At 41.3% G+C, this 18,510-nt stretch overlaps 3 protein-coding genes across 3 annotated transcripts; all 3 read left to right on the top strand.

Annotated features, from left to right (window-relative positions):
• Positions 1–99: 99 nt before the first annotated feature.
• Positions 100–2,214, top strand: LOC113014582 (low affinity immunoglobulin gamma Fc region receptor II-like). The gene is made up of 6 exons (XM_026156220.1): positions 100–162; positions 434–469; positions 1,187–1,447; positions 1,527–1,772; positions 1,848–2,006; positions 2,111–2,214. The coding sequence occupies exons 1-6, from the start codon at positions 132–134 to the stop codon at positions 2,212–2,214; spliced, it is 837 nt and encodes a 278-aa protein (XP_026012005.1). The 5' UTR covers positions 100–131.
• A 4,424-nt stretch (positions 2,215–6,638) lies between these two features.
• On the top strand, positions 6,639–8,893 carry LOC113019501 (low affinity immunoglobulin gamma Fc region receptor II-like). The gene is made up of 6 exons (XM_026163259.1): positions 6,639–6,832; positions 6,917–6,952; positions 7,260–7,532; positions 7,612–7,857; positions 7,951–8,106; positions 8,213–8,893. Exons 1-6 carry the CDS (start codon positions 6,802–6,804, stop codon positions 8,314–8,316), a joined length of 846 nt encoding a protein of 281 aa, XP_026019044.1. The 5' UTR covers positions 6,639–6,801; the 3' UTR covers positions 8,317–8,893.
• A 5,528-nt stretch (positions 8,894–14,421) lies between these two features.
• On the top strand, positions 14,422–16,207 carry LOC113013230 (Fc receptor-like protein 5). The gene is made up of 6 exons (XM_026153968.1): positions 14,422–14,491; positions 14,576–14,611; positions 14,887–15,147; positions 15,227–15,472; positions 15,548–15,715; positions 15,801–16,207. The coding sequence occupies exons 1-6, from the start codon at positions 14,461–14,463 to the stop codon at positions 15,899–15,901; spliced, it is 843 nt and encodes a 280-aa protein (XP_026009753.1). The 5' UTR covers positions 14,422–14,460; the 3' UTR covers positions 15,902–16,207.
• The last annotated feature ends 2,303 nt before the right edge of the window (positions 16,208–18,510 follow it).

Genomic DNA, 18,510 nt, shown 5'->3' with positions numbered 1-18,510 from the left:
CTGTTGTCACTAACAAGAAGATCAAACTTTGTGTTTAACATCGTCCTCGTCTCTGACAGCTTCAAAGAAAACTCCTCCATCGTCCTGAAGAAAAGGAACAACTTCATCTAACAGAAAGTTTGAGGATTTAAATGGAGGAAACATCTCTGTTGTGGCTGCTCTGTAAGTTCACTCTGTGTATTTCTGGAAGATTCAGATGATGAAATCTTTAAAAAGCTCATAAAACACTCTGTAGTTTGTTTTCAGTGACGTTTGTCTGTAATATGAATCTTCTTCACATGTTTGAATCCAACAGTCTTCCTCCTTCCTGCTCTGATTCTGCTTCAGTCTTTCCTTACAATCAGCTCACAGAGATGTTGTGTCTGCTCTGCTCTCTGATCACTTCATGAAACACCACAAACTCTAAACTAACCTGAGTTTAATTTCTCTTTAGTTCTGATCTCACTGCTGAGCCTCAACACAAACCAAGGTCAGTGAGTTCATTATATGGCGCTGTCACGCAGTTTAAAGTCATTAACATTGTTAGTTGTTACTGCAGCCAATGATGAATCAGGATCACAATGTGTTTGAATTTAGTCCTCGACTACTTCACGCATCTGTAATCTGACAGTTATGAAATATTAATACAATGAGGGTCACATTTTTCTCTCATTTCTGTATTTATTCGTCCATTTTTACAGATAAAAAAGACGAACTAACCTGACAGATCATTAATTTTATGAACATTTCACGGAGGCTGTGAGACTAACAGTTCATTATTTAAAAAGCCTATTTACTGCCTTTAAAAAGTAACTAATTACACACAGATATAGTGAGATTGTGTTGCAACTGTCAGCATAAAATCAGGATGAAAAAACATAGATGATGACATGTTAGTGCAGACTTATGCAGACTTGGAGATCACGCTGTGATTTTTGTTGTGACTTTTAATAAGCTGAGGTGAAGTTAAATAAATGTGATGCTTAAAAAAACCCTGAAATATTCCTTTGATTGTTATCTAGATGGTGTTGGTTGTTTGCAGTAGTGTTCTTAAGAATAATAATTCATTAAATTACTAATTAGATACAAATGCAACGTAAATACCTTAATGTATGCTTATGGTAATGTCTTCCTGTCATCCCATTAATGAACTGGAAAAGTCAGCAGGTCAAGTAATTTTAGTTAAAATACACTAAATTCCTCACAGCTCGTCTGACTGTGAGTCCCAGCAGCTCTCAGTTCTTTGAAACAGACTTTGTGTCTCTGAGCTGTGAGGAGGACGACAGCTCTGCTGGATGGACTCTGAGGAGAAACACAAGCAAACGACAGAGGACTCAGTGTGGAGATGTGTGGGGAGAAGGTGCTGGTTCTTCATGTAACATCACTGTGTTCCCATTGGACAGTGGAGTTTACTGGTGTGAGTCCAGACAGAGTACCATCAGTAACATGGTTAAGCTGACAGTCACTGGTAAGCTGAGTGTGTGGAGTTAGTGTTGATGAAGCTGTGTGTAAATGGATGAAATGCTGTAGTTTGTCTCTGTGTTGAGGTGGATCAGTGATCCTGCAGAGTCCTGTCCTCCCTGTGATGGAGGGAGATGACGTCACTCTGCTCTGTAAAACAAAGACCACTCCCTCCAACCTCCCAGCTGCTTTCTATAAAGATGGCTCCCTCATCGGGAAGCAGCCTACAGGTCACATGACCATCCAGCATGTTTCCAGGTCTGATGAAGGCCTCTACAAGTGTAACATCAGCGGTCATGGAGAGTCTCCATCCAGCTGGATCACTGTCACAGGTGAGGAGCTTCACTCTGATTTCAGCTCTGATTTCATCGACATATTCACCTGAACAGGTGGGATTCTCTCTGCAGACAAACATGCAACCACACCTTCATCTACCACCTCAGCACTACCCCCTGACTGCAGCTCCCTCCAGCTTGCATTCAGAGTGGTCATCCACCTGCTGGTGTTTTGTCCATACTTTTTCTCCACTCTCCTCATGATGTCTTTATATCGACACAGAACCAAAGGTAACACTCTGAATCAATCTCTTAATATGCTGATGATTATATTCTTTTCATCTGAACTCTTCAGTGGTTCACATCTGATACGTTTTCATATTTTGTATGTGCAGGAAACAAACTTTGCATCTTGAACCTGCCCACTCATCCTGAGCAGGGATTCGATGATGAACATGAGGACGTAATTACTGATGTCACCACAGAGCATCGTTTCTGAAACAAACTTCTGTTGTGTCTCTGTGGGTCTCAATAAATTTGTCCTCTTCAGAACTGGCATAGAGATCATCTGAATAAATGGGCTCTGATGTTCATCTCGGGATATTTTCATCTAGCTAAACAAATAAATTCATCATTTATTTTAATTTTTTTTTTCTGCCTGTCCCGTTTGGCTCTTTTGCCATCAGAATTATTGTCTAAAGGCAAAGAAAAATGCCAAACGGATTTACTTTACCAAATGGACCATCCCAGCCTTGCCGTAATGGTCTATTGAATTCACCTTTTATTGTTTATTTTATTCTATTTTCACTTGCTAAATACAGGACAGACTTGACTGGGAAAGGAAAAGGGAGAAAGGAAAACAGCAGGAAAGAGGAACTGTCATAGAGGGCAAAAAACATAAACCAACAAAACAAACAGACAAAAAATCCATCTATCAATCACCTGGATCACCTGTTGAGAGAGAAAAAAGAGAAAACAAGCAAAAAAGAGAACAATATAATAAACAACATCATCGTGATGATCTATGTGAATATAACAGTAAATACTAAATATTAAACATTATTGTGCAGCACGTAAGATCGACAGAACACAGTGTGCTTTGAGGTAGGAGCCAAAAAGGGTGTAGTTTGTGTGTGTGAGCACCAGTGTGTACACCTGTGAGCATGGACGCGCTTGTATTTAAAAGGTTCCTTCATGTAATGATCTGCTAGGGAGTGTGGGGGGGCCACTGCCCCGTCCTCCAGGGCATGAAGCAGGTATGGAGGAGATCAAAACTCCAGACATCCAGAGGCCCTCAGAACACAAGAGACCAAGGAAGACCAACAGAGGGGCAGCTGCGCCACTGTCCCAGAAAGAGCTGAGGAGAGTCCCAGATGAGGGGCTCACTCAGCAGCCGCGGAGCAGAAGCCAGGGGGAGTTGCAGTGACGTGCCCGTCTGGCAAAGCTGGGTTGCAGCCAGCTGTGCCTGAGTGACCGAGCCCCAGGGTGAGAGGCTGAGGGCACCCCACCCCCGAAGAGGCCCGAGCGAGCCCCAGGCTCCAGGCCCCGACAAGCAGCCACCAGGAGTGAGCCGGTGGGTACCTGGACGCCCATCCCCGGACACAAAGAACCACCAACGCAGCGATGTCTGTGGGCGTCTGCCACTGGTGGAGGAAGATCAAATAAATTGATCCTAAGAGGCGGATTTTCATCATATACTGTGTGTGTTACTGGAGCTCTGTAACTAAGGGATTCTTCAAAGCATTCAGATTATTTCTAAAAATTCAAACTTGCAGATGCTTTCAGATCTGATGTTGGAGAAAAAACACCAAACATCTGCTATATAGATAATGTTTCCTCTGGATATTTCCTCAGTCCCTCTCCTTCCTTCTCAGGTCCATGGACTGTTCACAGGCCTGGGTCTTTGCTCCAGTACTTTTTAACTTGAAATTTAAGTCATGCTTTATTATTCTTGCCATATTTTGTTTTGTATTCTAGCTTAAATCTCCTGGTTTGTTTGTGTGTTTACCACTGCAGCTCTGTAACTACTGTTTTGTACAAATAATCCAACTTATTTCTAAATGAAACCTGCAGATGTTTTCAGATCAGGTGTTAAAGGAACATGTTTTGGTACATTCTGTTTTATTTTGGTATTTCCTGTTTTGTCCTCTTTTCTGATGAGCTGATTAGACTCCTGGTGTTTCCTGAAACTACCTGGACTTTGGTTTGCTGATTCTTTTTTTTATTTAACCTTTGGAGTTAGTTGGATCTTTGCAACGTAACCCTTAGTAAACATTCACTATTTGTTAATTCACTCTACCTTGGAGTCTTTATTTGAATCATAATGTACAGCACAGTGTTTTGAACAAGAAATGGACCCTGAGGACTCGTGTAGAGGATGACAGAGAGGACATGATTTACACCACTCTGGTGTTCACTAACTGCTTTCTGGCATAGCTCAGCTAATGGACTCGTTACTAAACAATCTTTATACCTTGATCCTATCTGCTCACTCTGAGCAGGGATTGATTGATACGCATGATGATGTTGGCGTCTCACTACCTTTGTCCTCTCCATCTCTGTTGTGGAGATTATTAGAATAAATTGAGTCTGATGTTCATCTTTGGATCATTTTATCTAAATTAAAAACCAAATATTCTTTCATAGAGGAAGATTTCTATCATCATTATGTGTATGACAGCAACTCTGTAACTAATTATTGACAGTAGCATCCAGTTTATCTCTAAATGAAACCTGCAGTGATATTTGAGGAACACATAAAAGAGTTATTGATAAGGACTGTTTTATTATAGTTTTTCCTGTGTTGTTATTGAAATCAATGGATAATCTGGTTGCTCAGATGAGGATATGCATCATGCACTTTCCCTCACAGATACTGACATGTTACTTTAAATAGTGTCCAGTAGATGGTAAAAATAACATCATGTGACTGGGAGTGGATTCATTAATCGCTTCTTATCTTCCTGACTGAGCACAAACCTCTGAGAACATTGAGGATTAAAATACAATTTTAAAAAGCTAATGTTAAAATGTACGATTTGCTTCCATCGATTGGTAATGCTGACATCTTACAGCTTTCTCCGTAATTCGCACATTGAACTTTCCTTACATTGTCCAACTCATGTGAAAGAGGATTCTATGTGGATATTGTTGCAGCAAATGCATGTGTGTCTGTAAATGTCATTTTGTGTGTGCACTAAAATCCATGTCTGTACTTGGATTGCTAAATGTGTAGAGGATTTCACAAACGTGTGACTCAAAGTAAGTAAATGTCCGTGTTTTTTACTGTCTCTATTTTTTGTTTTTAGGCAGAAAGTCAACAAATCACCGAGTTGTTAAAAATCTTTATTTTCAGATATAGACACTGACAGTATGCTGATGATGATCCTCTCCATCTGTAGTTTACATCTGATATCTGTAGAGGAATCCACAAATGTGTAAGTTTACGTCAGGTAGTGTCCGTGTTTTCTGTTACCTCTGTGATTTTTAGGCATTGTCCTTTGAATGTCAACAAATCAGTGAATTTTTAGCCCTTTTCGTTCATGTCACAGCGTCTCCTATAAACATTATTGGTAGATAATGTTTGACTCTGTGTTTTCACTTTAGGTACATGAACACAACTATCTGTATCCAACACATGTCTGCTTTACACCTTTCTAAATGTTAACTAGAGCATGATGTGTAGTCTGATGTTTTGCAGCCACTCAATGTGTTTACTCTTTTTGACCACAAGTCAGTGGTTGGAACAGAGAGATGCACAAAACAACTAAAGTTTGCACATTTAACGTGCACTCAACTACAGGAAGACACATTACATTAGCATAGTCGATATATTTCAAATGTAATTGTCAAGAAAGAGCTGCGCAAGTTTCCCTCCAAGGAGGTGAGATACTCAGTGAAGACCTCACACAGGTACTGGTTTTGCATTCAAGGTCAAATGTCAGTTGTAGATTTTGTTGCTTTTAATTCTTATTCAATATTCAGTTGAAATGTGTAAAACTTTTGTTTCAAGGAAGCAGAGAAATAAACACACAAAGCTTTTTCACACAAGGTTTTTTTCTAACCACAAGGGAAAATGTGGAAAAAATGATGCTGCCATCAGCGAGAAGAAAGAAGAGGAAGTTGAAGCAGAAAAGGATTGAGTAAGAGTGTTTATTTCGAGGGTTTCCTTTTTTGCTCTGCTGTTTAAGGAAAAAAAAAAAGGCGGGGTGAAGAAAAAAAGCAAGATGTCATGAATTCTTTGTCAGTATTGGTCATTGGTCAGCATATTTATGTCTAACTGCCTGATCAATTTTTCATAAGCACTTTGTTGTGATATTTTGATACCATGGTAGCATTTACAGGATATTGTTTTATTGTGATATTATACAGAAAAGAGTTACTCAATAAGGCCCATTTAATAGTTGTTTTTCTCTTTCTCTCTGACCCAAGAATTAATGTGTAAGACTCACAGGCTGGTACCCCAAGGTTGAAAACACCACAGAGACGAGACCACTTCCTTACTCCCATCCTCCCTTTTTCTTTATCTCTTAGAAAAAGGCTCGTTAAAGGCTAGGTGGTTTGTTTCAGAATTCACTAATGAAAGAACTCTGTATTCTGTGTATTTTGCTGGGATGATCATAAATTGTAGCTGAACTGATAAACTACACACAGGATACTTCTTTGCTCACAAGGCAGGAAGACGTTTCCTTATTTAGTCTGTACCGGTTTGAACTGAGAACTTGCTGACACACGAACCTTTTTTTCCTCTATATAAGCTGTTATGTACTAAATAAACCTTTGAGTCGATTGGGAAGGCAACCTAAAGCAGTCTCTGTTTTCTTGTTCTCCCAAGCTGCTCCCGACGTCGTAACTAACCCAGCTGAATGGCATACCTGAGTGTTACTTTAAATAATTAGGAATCTTATAAGGAAAGGACAAAACTCTGCTTATCGCTCGTGCCTTGGAGGGAAAACCGGGATGGACATTTTTTCCTTCACACTTTTTAAGTATGTCACCCAGAGACAGAGAAAGAGGAAGAGGAGGGTTTTACTCAGTGTAACTATGAGCTGATGTCAGTGTTGGTGTGATATCATTGAGCAGCAGGATGGAGGAAACGTCTCTGCTGTGTCTGCTCTGTAAGCTCACTCTGTGTTTTTCATGCGTCTGCTGTCTTGTTGAATGTGAAACTCTGAACTAACCTGAGTTTAATTTCTCTTTAGTTCTGATCTCACTGCTGAGCTGCACCACAAACCAAGGTCAGTAACCTTCTTCTGTCACACTGTAAACCTGACTCACCCTCTCAGGAGACTGTGGGACACATTAATTAAGAACATGGTGCAGCTAACTGCAGACAGACTCCTCCTCAGTCATTGTCGGTGTATCTAATCATGTTATTATATCAGTCGCAATGATTAGATGTCATATAAATGTGAGGTACAAGAACGAAAGTGATAAGTTCCCATCACTGAAGGTCAGCAGAAAACAACTCACAATGTGAATTCAGTCAGTGTAAAATATGTCTGATAACAATGTAATGTATGTGTCCCCTCTTCTTCCTCACAGCTCGTCTGACTGTGAGTCCCAGCAGCTCTCAGTTCTTTGAATATTACTTTGTGTCTCTGAGCTGTGAGGAGGACGACAGCTCTGCTGGATGGACTCTGAGGAGAAACACAAGCAAACGACAGAGGACTCAGTGTGGAGATGGGTGGGGAAAATGGTCTGGTTCAATAATTTCTTCCTGTAACATCAGCTACACTGATCCACAGGATAGTGGGGTTTACTGGTGTGAGTCCAGAGAGGGTCCCATCAGTAACATGGTTAAGCTGACAGTCACTGGTAAGCTGAGTGTGTGGAGTTAGTGTTGATGAAGCTGTGTGTAAATGGATGAAATGCTGTAGTTTGTCTCTGTGTTGAGGTGGATCAGTGATCCTGCAGAGTCCTGTCCTCCCTGTGATGGAGGGAGATGACGTCACTCTGCTCTGTAAAACAAAGACCACTCCCTCCAACCTCCCAGCTGCTTTCTATAAAGATGGCTCCCTCATCAGGAAGCAGCCTACAGGTCACATGACCATCCAGCATGTTTCCAGGTCTGATGAAGGCCTCTACAAGTGTAACATCAGCGGTCATGGAGAGTCTCCATCCAGCTGGATCACTGTCACAGGTGAGGAGCTTCACTCTGATTTCACCTCTTATTTCATCCACATATTCACCTGAACAGGTGGGATTCTCTCTGCAGACAAACATACAACCACAGCTCCACCCACCACTACAACTATTCCCACCGCTCCAGGTCTGACTGCTGACTCCTCTCTACAGCTTGCATTCAGAATAGTCCTCCACCTGGTGGTTTTCTCTCCATATATCATCTCCACTCTCATCATGATGTCTTTATATCAATGCAGAGCCAGAGGTAACACTGAATCATTCACTGATCAATGAATGTGCTGATGATTAAATCCTGTCTCTTCATGAATAAACAGCCGATAGATATTCTACATTTGTTTTGTTTTTTTCAGGAAATGGCATCAGTGATTCAACCAAGCCCACTCTTCCTGACCAGGGATTGGATAACGAGCATGATGATGCAATCACTGATGTCACCACAGAGTATCACTTCTGAATCAGAGCTCCGTTGTGTCTCTGTGAGTCTCACTAACTTTGTCCTCTCCATCTCTGATGTTGAGATTATTTGAATAAATTGACTCTGATGTTCATCTCTGGATATTTTTATGTAGATAAACAGTAAATATTCCTGCTCACAGGAGGAGGCCATCATGTGCTGTGTGTGTGCATCACTGCAGCTCTGTCACTGAAAGACGTTTTCAGCTTATTTTTACATGAAAGACATTTTCAGGTCAAATATCAGAGAAAAAGACAAAGTCATGCTACTTCCTGTTTGATTTTGGTATTTCATGTTTCCACATCCTACCTGATCACCTCACTGGAGTAGCAGGTGTCCTGATGGTTCTGACCGGAATAAAATCTACCCGTCACACACAGATGCTGTCATAGCGTTTTGGTGCCTGACTGTAAACACATGATCACATGACTCAGACTGGACTAATGCAGTTTTTGTCTTTTCACCTCTTCCTGGATCAACACAAACTGTGAATTTTTCAGTGAGCCTTGAAATTGACTCTTTCTTGTTGGTGCTTTTTTGTTATTAAAGCCACATCCTGTGAAACATTTTAAACTGCTCCAGTTGTCCGTGTCACTCTTTAGTATCTGTACGTACAGCTCATGTGGTTTGTGCTGTGATGGCCCCCTGCTCTCTTTGTCCCAACTCTTTTTGTCATAGCCTCATATGAAATGAGAGGTCCTGGGTCTGAATCCCAGGTGAGCCCGCACATTGTCACAGCCTGGCTCATAAGACCCACAGACAGTATGAAAGATCGACTGATTTTGGATCATTTAGTTTGTAGCTTCAATTATTTCACAGCAGTGTTTCTTGTTGTTGTTGTTGTCATAAGTGATCAAATGTGTGCAACAGGGTGGAGCACGCATTAGCTGCAACATGCTACATCCATAGAAATATGAGTGAAAGTACAAATCAAATCAAAGCAGGACTGAAATCCTAATTTTTACTGTTCATGACTGTCAGACATTTCTAAGTAGGTCAGGGCCAATGTTTCAGGACCACCACATGTAAATCACATTTGATTTGATAACAAATAATTTGTTATCAAATCACTGATTAATGAACATTTTATTTCAGATATTTAGAGACCCATTTAACACTGTTTCTTTTGAACATTATGTGGAGATAAATACTGACTCTGTGTTTTCACTGCAGTTACATCAACACAGCTCAGCTTGTGTTGATGTGGTTTCTGTGCAACACATTCAGTTGGATTTCAGTGAGATTAGAGTTCTGACGACATGGAGAGTAAACACAAAAACTCTGTTAGTGTGAGAGCAGAAGTGATCTGACAGCAGCTCAGCTCAGCTTCTCTGCGTCTCAGAACAGAGGATGCCATCATCTACCTGCTCAATCGTGTCTACACCCACCTGGACCAGCCGCGAGCACTGTGAGGGTCATGTTTTTTTTGACTTCCAGTGCTTTCAACACCATCAGGCCGACCCTCCTGGGTGATAAGCTAACAGTGATGCAGGTGGCTGCTTCTCTGGTGTCCTGGATTGTTGATTACCTAACAGGAAGACCACAATACAAACTACACTCTTCTTATACTACCAACGCTTTGTTCACTTTTAGTCACTTACAGTTATTTATTCCCCTTTCAGTCACTTTACTTTTAAAGCTGTGTCATTTTAAAAGTGTATATACTGTATATTTATTATTTGTCATTCAACATTATGCTGCTCTGTTATTTGTTAATTGCCCCTTGGGGATAAATAAAGTCTTCTGATTCTGATTCTGAATATGTGCGTCTTCCACAGTGTGTGTCTGACAAGTTAATCAGCAGCATAGGGGCACCACAGGGGACTGTCCTCTCCCCCTTCCTCTTCACCCTCTACACCACAGACTTCAGCCACTGCACAGAGACCTGCCATCTTCAGAAGTTTTCTGATGACTCTGCGGTGGTTGGATGCATCAGCAGAGATGATGAGACAGAGTACCGGGCTGTGGTCGACTCCTTTATCACGTGGTGTGAGCAGAATCATCTGCAGCTCAATGTGGCAAAGACCAAGGAACTGATCGTGGACTTCAGCAAGACCAGGAAACACTTGACCCCTGTTTCAATCCAGGGGGTCAGTGTTGACATTGTGGAGGACTATAAATACCTTGGAGTACACATTGACAATAAACTGGACTGGGCTAAAAACACCACAGCACTTTACAGGAAGGGCCAGAGTCGTCTCTATTTTTTGAGGCGACTGAGGTCCTTCAACATCTGCCAGAAAATGCTGAGGATTTTCTATGAGTCTGTTGTGGCCAGTGCGATCCTCTATGCTGTTGCATGCTGGGGGAGCAGGCTGAGGGTCGCAGATGCCAACAGACTCAATAAACTGATCTATAAGGCCAGCAATGTTGTGGGGATGGAGCTGGACTCCCTCAAGGTGGTGTCGGAGAGGAGGATGTTGTCCAAGATAAAGACAATGTTGGATAACACCTCCCACCCACTCCATGACATGCTGGTCAGTCACAGGAGCTCGTTCAGTGAGAGACTGAGATTACTGAAAAGCACCACTGAACGACACAGGAAATCATTCCTGCCTGTGGCCATCTCCCTGTACAACGCATCCATCTAACACACTGTAAACACTGCGATAGCTACACATTTTTTGCACATGCTCTCTCTCTCTCTCTGTCTCTCTCTCTCTCTCTCTATATATATATATATATATATATATATATATATATATATTGTATATATTGTATATATTGTGCTATTTTTTACTTCTTGTATTGTCTGTTTTTGTTACTGTTTGTACTGGAGCACTGTAACCCACAACATTTCCCCTACAGGGATCAATAAAGTATTCTGATTCACATCTTTAGTGTTTCTGTCAGTCTGATGTTGTGCAGCCAAACATTTATTTACTATCTTTCTGACCACAAGTCAGTGGTTGAAACAGAAAGAAGCTAAAGCCCACCTCCAACTCAGACCTCACAGTTGACCTACATTCAGCTACAGGAAGACACAGCTGGTTTCTAACAATCTGCAAATGTTCTGAAAAAAATCATTGAATGTACTATCAATAATATATTAAATAGTTGAATTTTATTTTCTTTGTGTGAAAAGAGCTTCAAACACTCCTTACAGGAGGTCGGAGGGTCAATGAAAGCATCACACAGACGCTCATGTTGCCTTCAGGTCCTGATATCAGTTGTTGTACATCGTTACTGTTTCAGTTTGAATCTTTAACACTTTATTTTTCCAATTTTTTTCAGTCAATTAATGAAAGTTGCTCGTAATGCTTGAGGGAGAGAAAGCCACAACACAGTCAGTCACAGGCTGGAGGAGGAAGGTTTTACTAGATGTGACTGTGAACTTATCTCAGTGTTGGTCTGATTATCAGGAAGCAGCAGGCCGGAGGAAACATGATCTTTAGTTCTAGGAGACTGAGACACATTTATTATGGTTACAAAGCCATTTCTAATGTTTTGAGATTCAGGTGAAGGACTTCACACATTAAAGTGTTATTTTTTCAGCGTTTGTGTCAGCTTTTCACCCAGTGTTTAGTTGGGTCACATGTTTGTGGGTTTAACACTTGTATCCTCAGAGAAAAGCACACTGATGCACTGATATGTAACAGTGCAGAAAGAGGAAGAAAGACTCCTATCACATATTAGCCTTCAGGGCTGCTGCTGCACTGTCAACAGTCATACCAGCAACAACGAGTAACGACTCATCACAGTCACAGGAGGCTGTAACTGTGAGAAGAAGTGGAGGAGGAGGGAAAGCAGTCACAATAAGGCTACGTCCACACTAATCCGATTTTGTTTGAAAATGCATCTTTTTCTCTCCATTTTGGTCTTCGTCCGTCCACACTGAGACGGCGTTTTTGTTCAAGGAAATGTGAGCTTTTTGAAAACGCAGATAAATTTGAAAATAGCGTTTTCCCGTTGCAGTGCGGACTGGAAAAACCGAGGCTTTCGAAAATGATGACACATTTTAGTCATATGATGCAGTCATGTGACCAATTCAACTAAGATGGCAGATGGCATTGTACAGCAATAGGCTGTATCCCAATTCAGGGTCTGCAGCCTTAAAGGCCGCATTTTAAGCCCGATTATGTCACAGCGACGCGACGAAGGCTGTGCCACTTCGAAGGCTGCTCGAAATGCGGCCCTCAAATGCGTCCTTCATTTCCCTGAATTTTAAGGATGTGGCGGTGTAGACTTCATTGCCCAACATATCCCAGAATGCATAGCGCGGCGGTGGGTGTGGATAATTTTGCCGGAAAAAAAATGGCGGATGAGGGGCGCCCGAAGAGTACACTTTTAAAAGTAAGTACTGAATATTATGTCACTTATTTGTGTGCAAATGTTTAATAACGAAGAACATTAAAACATTACTGTTGGCCACATATCGGCAAAGTTATGTGACATTAGAGACGTTTGTACTAACTTGGTTTTAAAGCCTTTACTTTAAAATATACGCCGTTCAATAGCTGAGCTTAATCTTACAGAGAATGATCAACACTCATGTAGAAACAAACAAACAAATGAACAAAAGATTTTCTCCTTCGTTTCTGTCAAACAAAGCTGTATGAAACGTTTCCAGCTGTTAGTATTATGGTTGCTAGGCAACCTGGGCAGCCCAGCGGAGACTAGACATAAAATCAGCCCTGGCTAAAATAAGCCAGGGCTGACTTTCTGCCCCAGTCATGTCTGTAGTTTGATTTCATTGATGTTTGTCTGTAACATGAATCTTCTTCATATCTTTGAATTCAACAATGTCCCTACTTCCTGCTTTGGCTTTGCTTCATTATTTTCTTACAATCAGCTCACGGAGATGTTCCTGGCTCTGCTCTCTGACCACTTCATTAAAAACACCACAAACTCTAAACTAATCTGACACTCATTTCTCTTTAGTTCTGATCTCACTGCTGAGCTACAACACAAACCAAAGTCAGTAACGTCATCATGTGACACTCTGAAGTCATTACTACTGCAGCCAATGAGGAAGCAGGACCAGAATGTGTTCAAATTTATTGCTCAGATACTTCATGCATCTCTAATCTGACAGTTATGAAATATCAGTATGATAAGGATCATCTTCTTTCAGTTAATTCTGCACTTATTTGTTTGTTTGTACAGCTTTAAAAGACCAACCAAAGCTTGACAGATCACTAAATTTATGATGAACCTTCAACAAAGACTGTATGAGTAGCAGTGTTAGTATAAAGGATTACTTTACTTATTTACTGTAGAACTAATTACACACAGAGATGTGTTGTGTTGTAATTGTCATCAAATAACACACTGAAAAATCCTTCATATGAACACAAACTAGAATCATAATCCTGATGCTCTGGTCTGTGATTTTGTGTTTCCTTCTAGATGAGCTGAGATCACGTGAGCGCTGCAGCAAAGCACACTTAATGTTTATCTGACCTTTGTGCTGATAACTGAAAAACTATATTGTATCCCAAGTAACATAAATGTTGTCATGAATAATGTAGGAATAATAATGTATTAACTTAACTGACAGATAGATTCTGAGGAGAAACACAAGATTTGTGATCTTGTGTTGTCACTGCAGGTACATGAACAAAGATCACTGTATGCAGCACATGTCTCCTTCAGACCTTCACAAATATAAACCAGGGCGTGACGTGTAGTCTAATGTTGTGCAGCCATTCAAGTTATTTAGTCTTTCGGACCACAAGTCAGTGGTTGGAACAGAGAGAAGCACAAAAGCAACTAAAGTTTGCACAGTTAACGTGCAGTCAACTACAGGAAGACACAGTTTGTTTGGCTCAATCTGCGACATTATTAATTAAATCAATGATTACTTTAATGCAGTCAATATAATTATTTCAAAGAGCTGAGAAAACATCCATTAAAAGAGGTCGGAGAGTCAGTGAAGACATCATACAGGTACTGGTGTTGCATTCAAGGTCAACTGTCAGTCGTAGATATTGTTGCTTTTAATTCTTATTCAATATTCAGTTGAAACGTGTAAAACTTTGGTTTCAAGGAAGCAGAGAAATAAACACACAAAGCTTTTTCACACAAGGTTTTTTTCTAACCACAAGTCTAAGACCCAGAGACAGAGAAAGAGGAAGAGGAGGGTTTTACTCAGTGTAACCATGAACTGATCTCAGTGTTGGTGTGATATCATTGAGCAGCAGGATGGAGGAAACGTCTCTGCTGTGTCTGCTCTGTAAGCTCACTCTGTGTTTTTCATGCCTCTGCTGTCTTGTTGAATGTGAAACTCTGAACTAACCTGAGTTTAATTTCTCTTTAGCTCTGATCTCACTGCTGAGCTGCACCACAAACCAAGGTCAGTAACCTTCTTCTGTCACACTGTAAACCTGACTCACTCTCTCAGGAGGCTGTGGGACATATTTATTAAGAACATGTCAGAGTTACTCTTGTTCAGTCTAAATGTTGTCATGTCTTATTTAGATCAAACACACCAAAAATTGCTTGTTGGCAATTAGTCTAATGCAAGAAACAACTGATTTATTGACCATACAATGACATCTGGTATGAGGACTTAAGTGGTTGTATAAGACTGCACTGACACTGTAGTTCTATATGTTTTCTTCCTCACAGCTCGTCTGACTGTGAGTCCCAGCAGCTCTCAGTTCTTTAAAGGAGACTTTGTGTCTCTGAGCTGTGAGGAGGACGACAGCTCTGCTGGATGGACTCTGAGGAGAAACACAAGCAAACAACAGAGAACTCAGTGTGGAGATGGGTGGGGAGAAGGTGCTGGTTCTTCATGTAACATCAATGTTTTCCCATTGGACAGTGGAGTTTACTGGTGTGAGTCCAGAGAGGGTCCCATCAGTAACATGGTTAACCTGACAGTCACTGGTAAGCTGAGTGTGTGGAGTTAGTGTTGATGAAGCTGTGTGTAAATGGATGAAATGCTGTAGTTTGTCTCTGTGTTGAGGTGGATCAGTGATCCTGCAGAGTCCTGTCCTCTCTGTGATGGAGGGAGATGACGTCACTCTGCTCTGTAAAACAAAGACCACTCCCTCCAACCTCCCAGCTGCTTTCTATAAAGATGGCTCCCTCATCAGGAAGCGGCCTACAGGTCACATGACCATCCAGCATGTTTCCAGGTCTGATGAAGGCCTCTACAAGTGTGACATCAGCGGTCATGGAGAGTCTCCATCCAGCTGGATCACTGTCACAGGTGAGGAGCTTCACTCTGATTTCACCTCTTATTCCATCCACATATTCACCTGAACAGGTGGGATTCTGTCTGCAGAAAAACCTACTACCACACCACCACCCACCTCTACACCACCTCCCACTCCATCAACTCTGCATCCTGACTTATTTTCACCTGAGCTTGTAGTTTTCCACCTGGTGGTGTTCTGTCCATACTTTATCTCCACTCTCCTTGTCGTGTCTTTATGTCGACAGAGAACTAAAGGTAACACTTTGAATCGTTCTCTGATTAATCAATATGCAGAATTCTCTATAAATTAACAGCTGAAACACTTCTTACATTTTTGCAGGAAATAACATTCGTGTCTCAATCCTGCCAGCTCACCCTGATCAGGGACTGGATGATCATCATGATGTCATCACCGATGTCACTACAGAGTATCACTTCTGAATCAGAGCTCTGTTGTGTCTCTGTGAGTCTCACTAACTTTGTCCTCTCCATCTCTGATGTGGAGATTATCTGAATAAATGGACTCAGATGTTCATCTCTCAAATTTTTTTCTGTAGATAACCAGTAAATATTCCTGCTCAGAGGAGGAGGTCATCATGTACTGTCTGTGTGCATCACTGCAGCTCTGTCACTAATTATTGTACAAACCATTACATTTATTTCTGCTTCCGACCTGTCTTCCCAATGTGATGTTTGTGCAATGTATGTATTTTCAACGCAGGTATGTGTAACATTGCATGTGACAAATAAAGGCCTGACTGATTGATTCACTGATTGATATAATGTCCCATAATGGAGATTTCTTTTCACTGTTGTCGTGTCCACTGTGGGGACATTTTATGAAATAACATTTTACAGAAACATTAGTTGGAACTTCCTTCTTTGAGAGCATCACTAGAACTTGTTGTGGAAATGTTCCCTGATAGCAGGATTGTTGGACGACCAGTGTGGATCATGGATTCTGTCAGGTACTCCGACAGCCCAGACACATGCATGTCAGGTTATTCTGCTCATTCTCAAACCACCTTAAACCACACTATGGAAACCTGAAACCTGAAAAAGGTTTCACAGAAATCTTTCCAGAGCTCATTCAGTTTTTCTGGCAATAACATAAAAACCTGCAGTAAGAAAAGTTGGTAAAAGCTAAAGTAGTTCTAATAAAGTTGTAGAGAAAACATTTTCTAGCAGACTCAGATAATTATCTTTATTCAAAGTTGACCCACCATTGCATCTCCTGATTATTTACTATCCGGCCTTTCTCAGCAAACAGTGAGCCAGGTGTTAATCCAGTGAGACAGAGAGCACGTAAAGCATAAAGACCACCGGCAGGCAGAAATGTACTGCTGCCTCCATGCACAGGCCTGAGCTGAATTCTCCTGTGATGACATCCAAAGAAGATGCATAAAAATGTTCTGCACACCTGTACTCCAGAGAATTAAATAAATAGGGAACCATGTCAATAATCAGTTTTGCTGGTTTACATATTTATTTATATGAATAATTAAATGATAAATGTAAAATAAATAACTTGATATCAAAGGAGCTTTCAAAGAAAAGTGTCTGGACTTCTTTAAGTTACTTGAAGACGTTTCACCTCTCATCCGAGAAGCTTCTTCAGTTCTAAGGTCAAATGGTGGAGAGTCCCAGATATAAACCTAGTGGGAGTGACCCCCCACAGAGGGACAAAAGGACCCCCTGATGATCCTCTAATCGCCTGAGACAAGGTTTGACCTTAGAACTTAGTCCAGACGCTTTTCTTTGCAAGCTCCTTTGACTACGATGACCTGGATGACTGAGAACCTTCACAGACAAATAACTTGATGCATGCTCAATCATTCAGGTAAGTAAATCTCCAAAAGTTGATTCTGTTCATCTGGACGTAGCGTTTTGTAGGAGAAACGTTTCATCACTCATCCAAGTGACTTCTTCAGTCTCAGCTGACTGCAGGTTTCCCCAAATCTTATAAACAGTACATTTGCATAATGACTGAAACCAGCCCACTGAAGGGACAATGAGCTGGGAGGTCAGTTCCTTAATCTTTACTGTGCAAATTCTCATGACCATTGATCAACAACCACTGACCAAAACCCACTGATTTGGGGAAACCTGCAGTCAGCTGAGACTGAAGAAGTCACTTGGATGAGTGATGAAACGTTTCTCCTACAAAACGCTACGTCCAGATGAACAGAATCAACTTTTGGAGAGGTAAAATAAATATCTGTACATTTCCTACAGACACACCTCATTAATGCGTTTCTGCACCTAGTTTGGTTCCTGCTGTTTGAACAAAGACTGATGGCGAGCTGAGTAAATGTTCTAATGTGTCATTCTTCTGGTTCAAAGGTCAGTCTGAGCTACAGACACAGATAAAGCATGTTTAAAAAACTGTGAGTCTAATTTAAGCTCCGACTTTTTGTTCCTTGATTATGCTGTTAATCATTTCTGGGTGTGTTCACACTGAGTTAAGCCTTTGTCACTGTGTGTTTTCCGTGTTTCTGAGAGCAGCTTTAGGCTAGCTCTGAAAACCAGAGTTATGGACAGATGACACACCCATATGGAAAAGGTATATATAAATCTTATATTTCTCATTTGGCTCTCGGCAAAGGCAGTCACACTTTTCTCCTCTCCCTTATCTTCCCTGCTTGGCCTCTTGTGTCCTTGTCTTGTCTGCATTACTTTCCCTGGAACACTCTCTCACTGTCTGTTTCTAAAACCTAAAGAGAATTATGGATTTGATCAACTGGTCTCTGAATGCTATTGACACCCTTTTCTCAACGAGAAGTCTGGGCTCGGGAGAGCCCGAGTGCCCTGGAGGGACTTTCCCTGCCAGATACACGATGGACGGGTGGCAGACATGGAGGATCATGTGCCTGGCGGGACTGTCGATCGAGGACGCTGAAGATATCTACCTATTCAGGACCATGATAACAGGGTTCTTGCTGATCGGAGCTGGCTTGGCCCTGGCTTATCGGAGAATTAAGACAGCGGAACCGGCTGTTCAAACCCCCACAAGGCTGCCCGCTGGGATTGAAACGATGGGACGAGGTGCG

Source organism: Astatotilapia calliptera, chromosome 3 (genome assembly GCF_900246225.1).
Source record: "Astatotilapia calliptera chromosome 3, fAstCal1.2, whole genome shotgun sequence".
In the NCBI taxonomy this organism is placed as follows: Eukaryota; Metazoa; Chordata; class Actinopteri; order Cichliformes; family Cichlidae; genus Astatotilapia; species Astatotilapia calliptera.
The sequence above is the reverse complement of the archived record's forward strand: the minus strand, read 5'-3'. Positions and strand labels throughout refer to the sequence as shown.

Excerpts from the sequence above, each read along its gene's own strand:
- LOC113014582 (XM_026156220.1), top strand. The coding sequence starts at position 132 with ATGGAGGAAACATCTCTGTTGTGGCTGCTCT. Across the intron at positions 1,773-1,847 it reads CAGCTGGATCACTGTCACAG|ACAAACATGCAACCACACCT; the intron begins GTGAGGAGCTTC and ends TTCTCTCTGCAG. Across the intron at positions 2,007-2,110 it reads ATATCGACACAGAACCAAAG|GAAACAAACTTTGCATCTTG; the intron begins GTAACACTCTGA and ends TTGTATGTGCAG.
- LOC113019501 (XM_026163259.1), top strand. The coding sequence starts at position 6,802 with ATGGAGGAAACGTCTCTGCTGTGTCTGCTCT. Across the intron at positions 7,533-7,611 it reads GGTTAAGCTGACAGTCACTG|GTGGATCAGTGATCCTGCAG; the intron begins GTAAGCTGAGTG and ends CTCTGTGTTGAG. Across the intron at positions 7,858-7,950 it reads CAGCTGGATCACTGTCACAG|CTCCACCCACCACTACAACT; the intron begins GTGAGGAGCTTC and ends ATACAACCACAG.
- LOC113013230 (XM_026153968.1), top strand. The coding sequence starts at position 14,461 with ATGGAGGAAACGTCTCTGCTGTGTCTGCTCT. Across the intron at positions 14,492-14,575 it reads GTCTCTGCTGTGTCTGCTCT|CTCTGATCTCACTGCTGAGC; the intron begins GTAAGCTCACTC and ends ATTTCTCTTTAG. Across the intron at positions 15,716-15,800 it reads ATGTCGACAGAGAACTAAAG|GAAATAACATTCGTGTCTCA; the intron begins GTAACACTTTGA and ends ACATTTTTGCAG.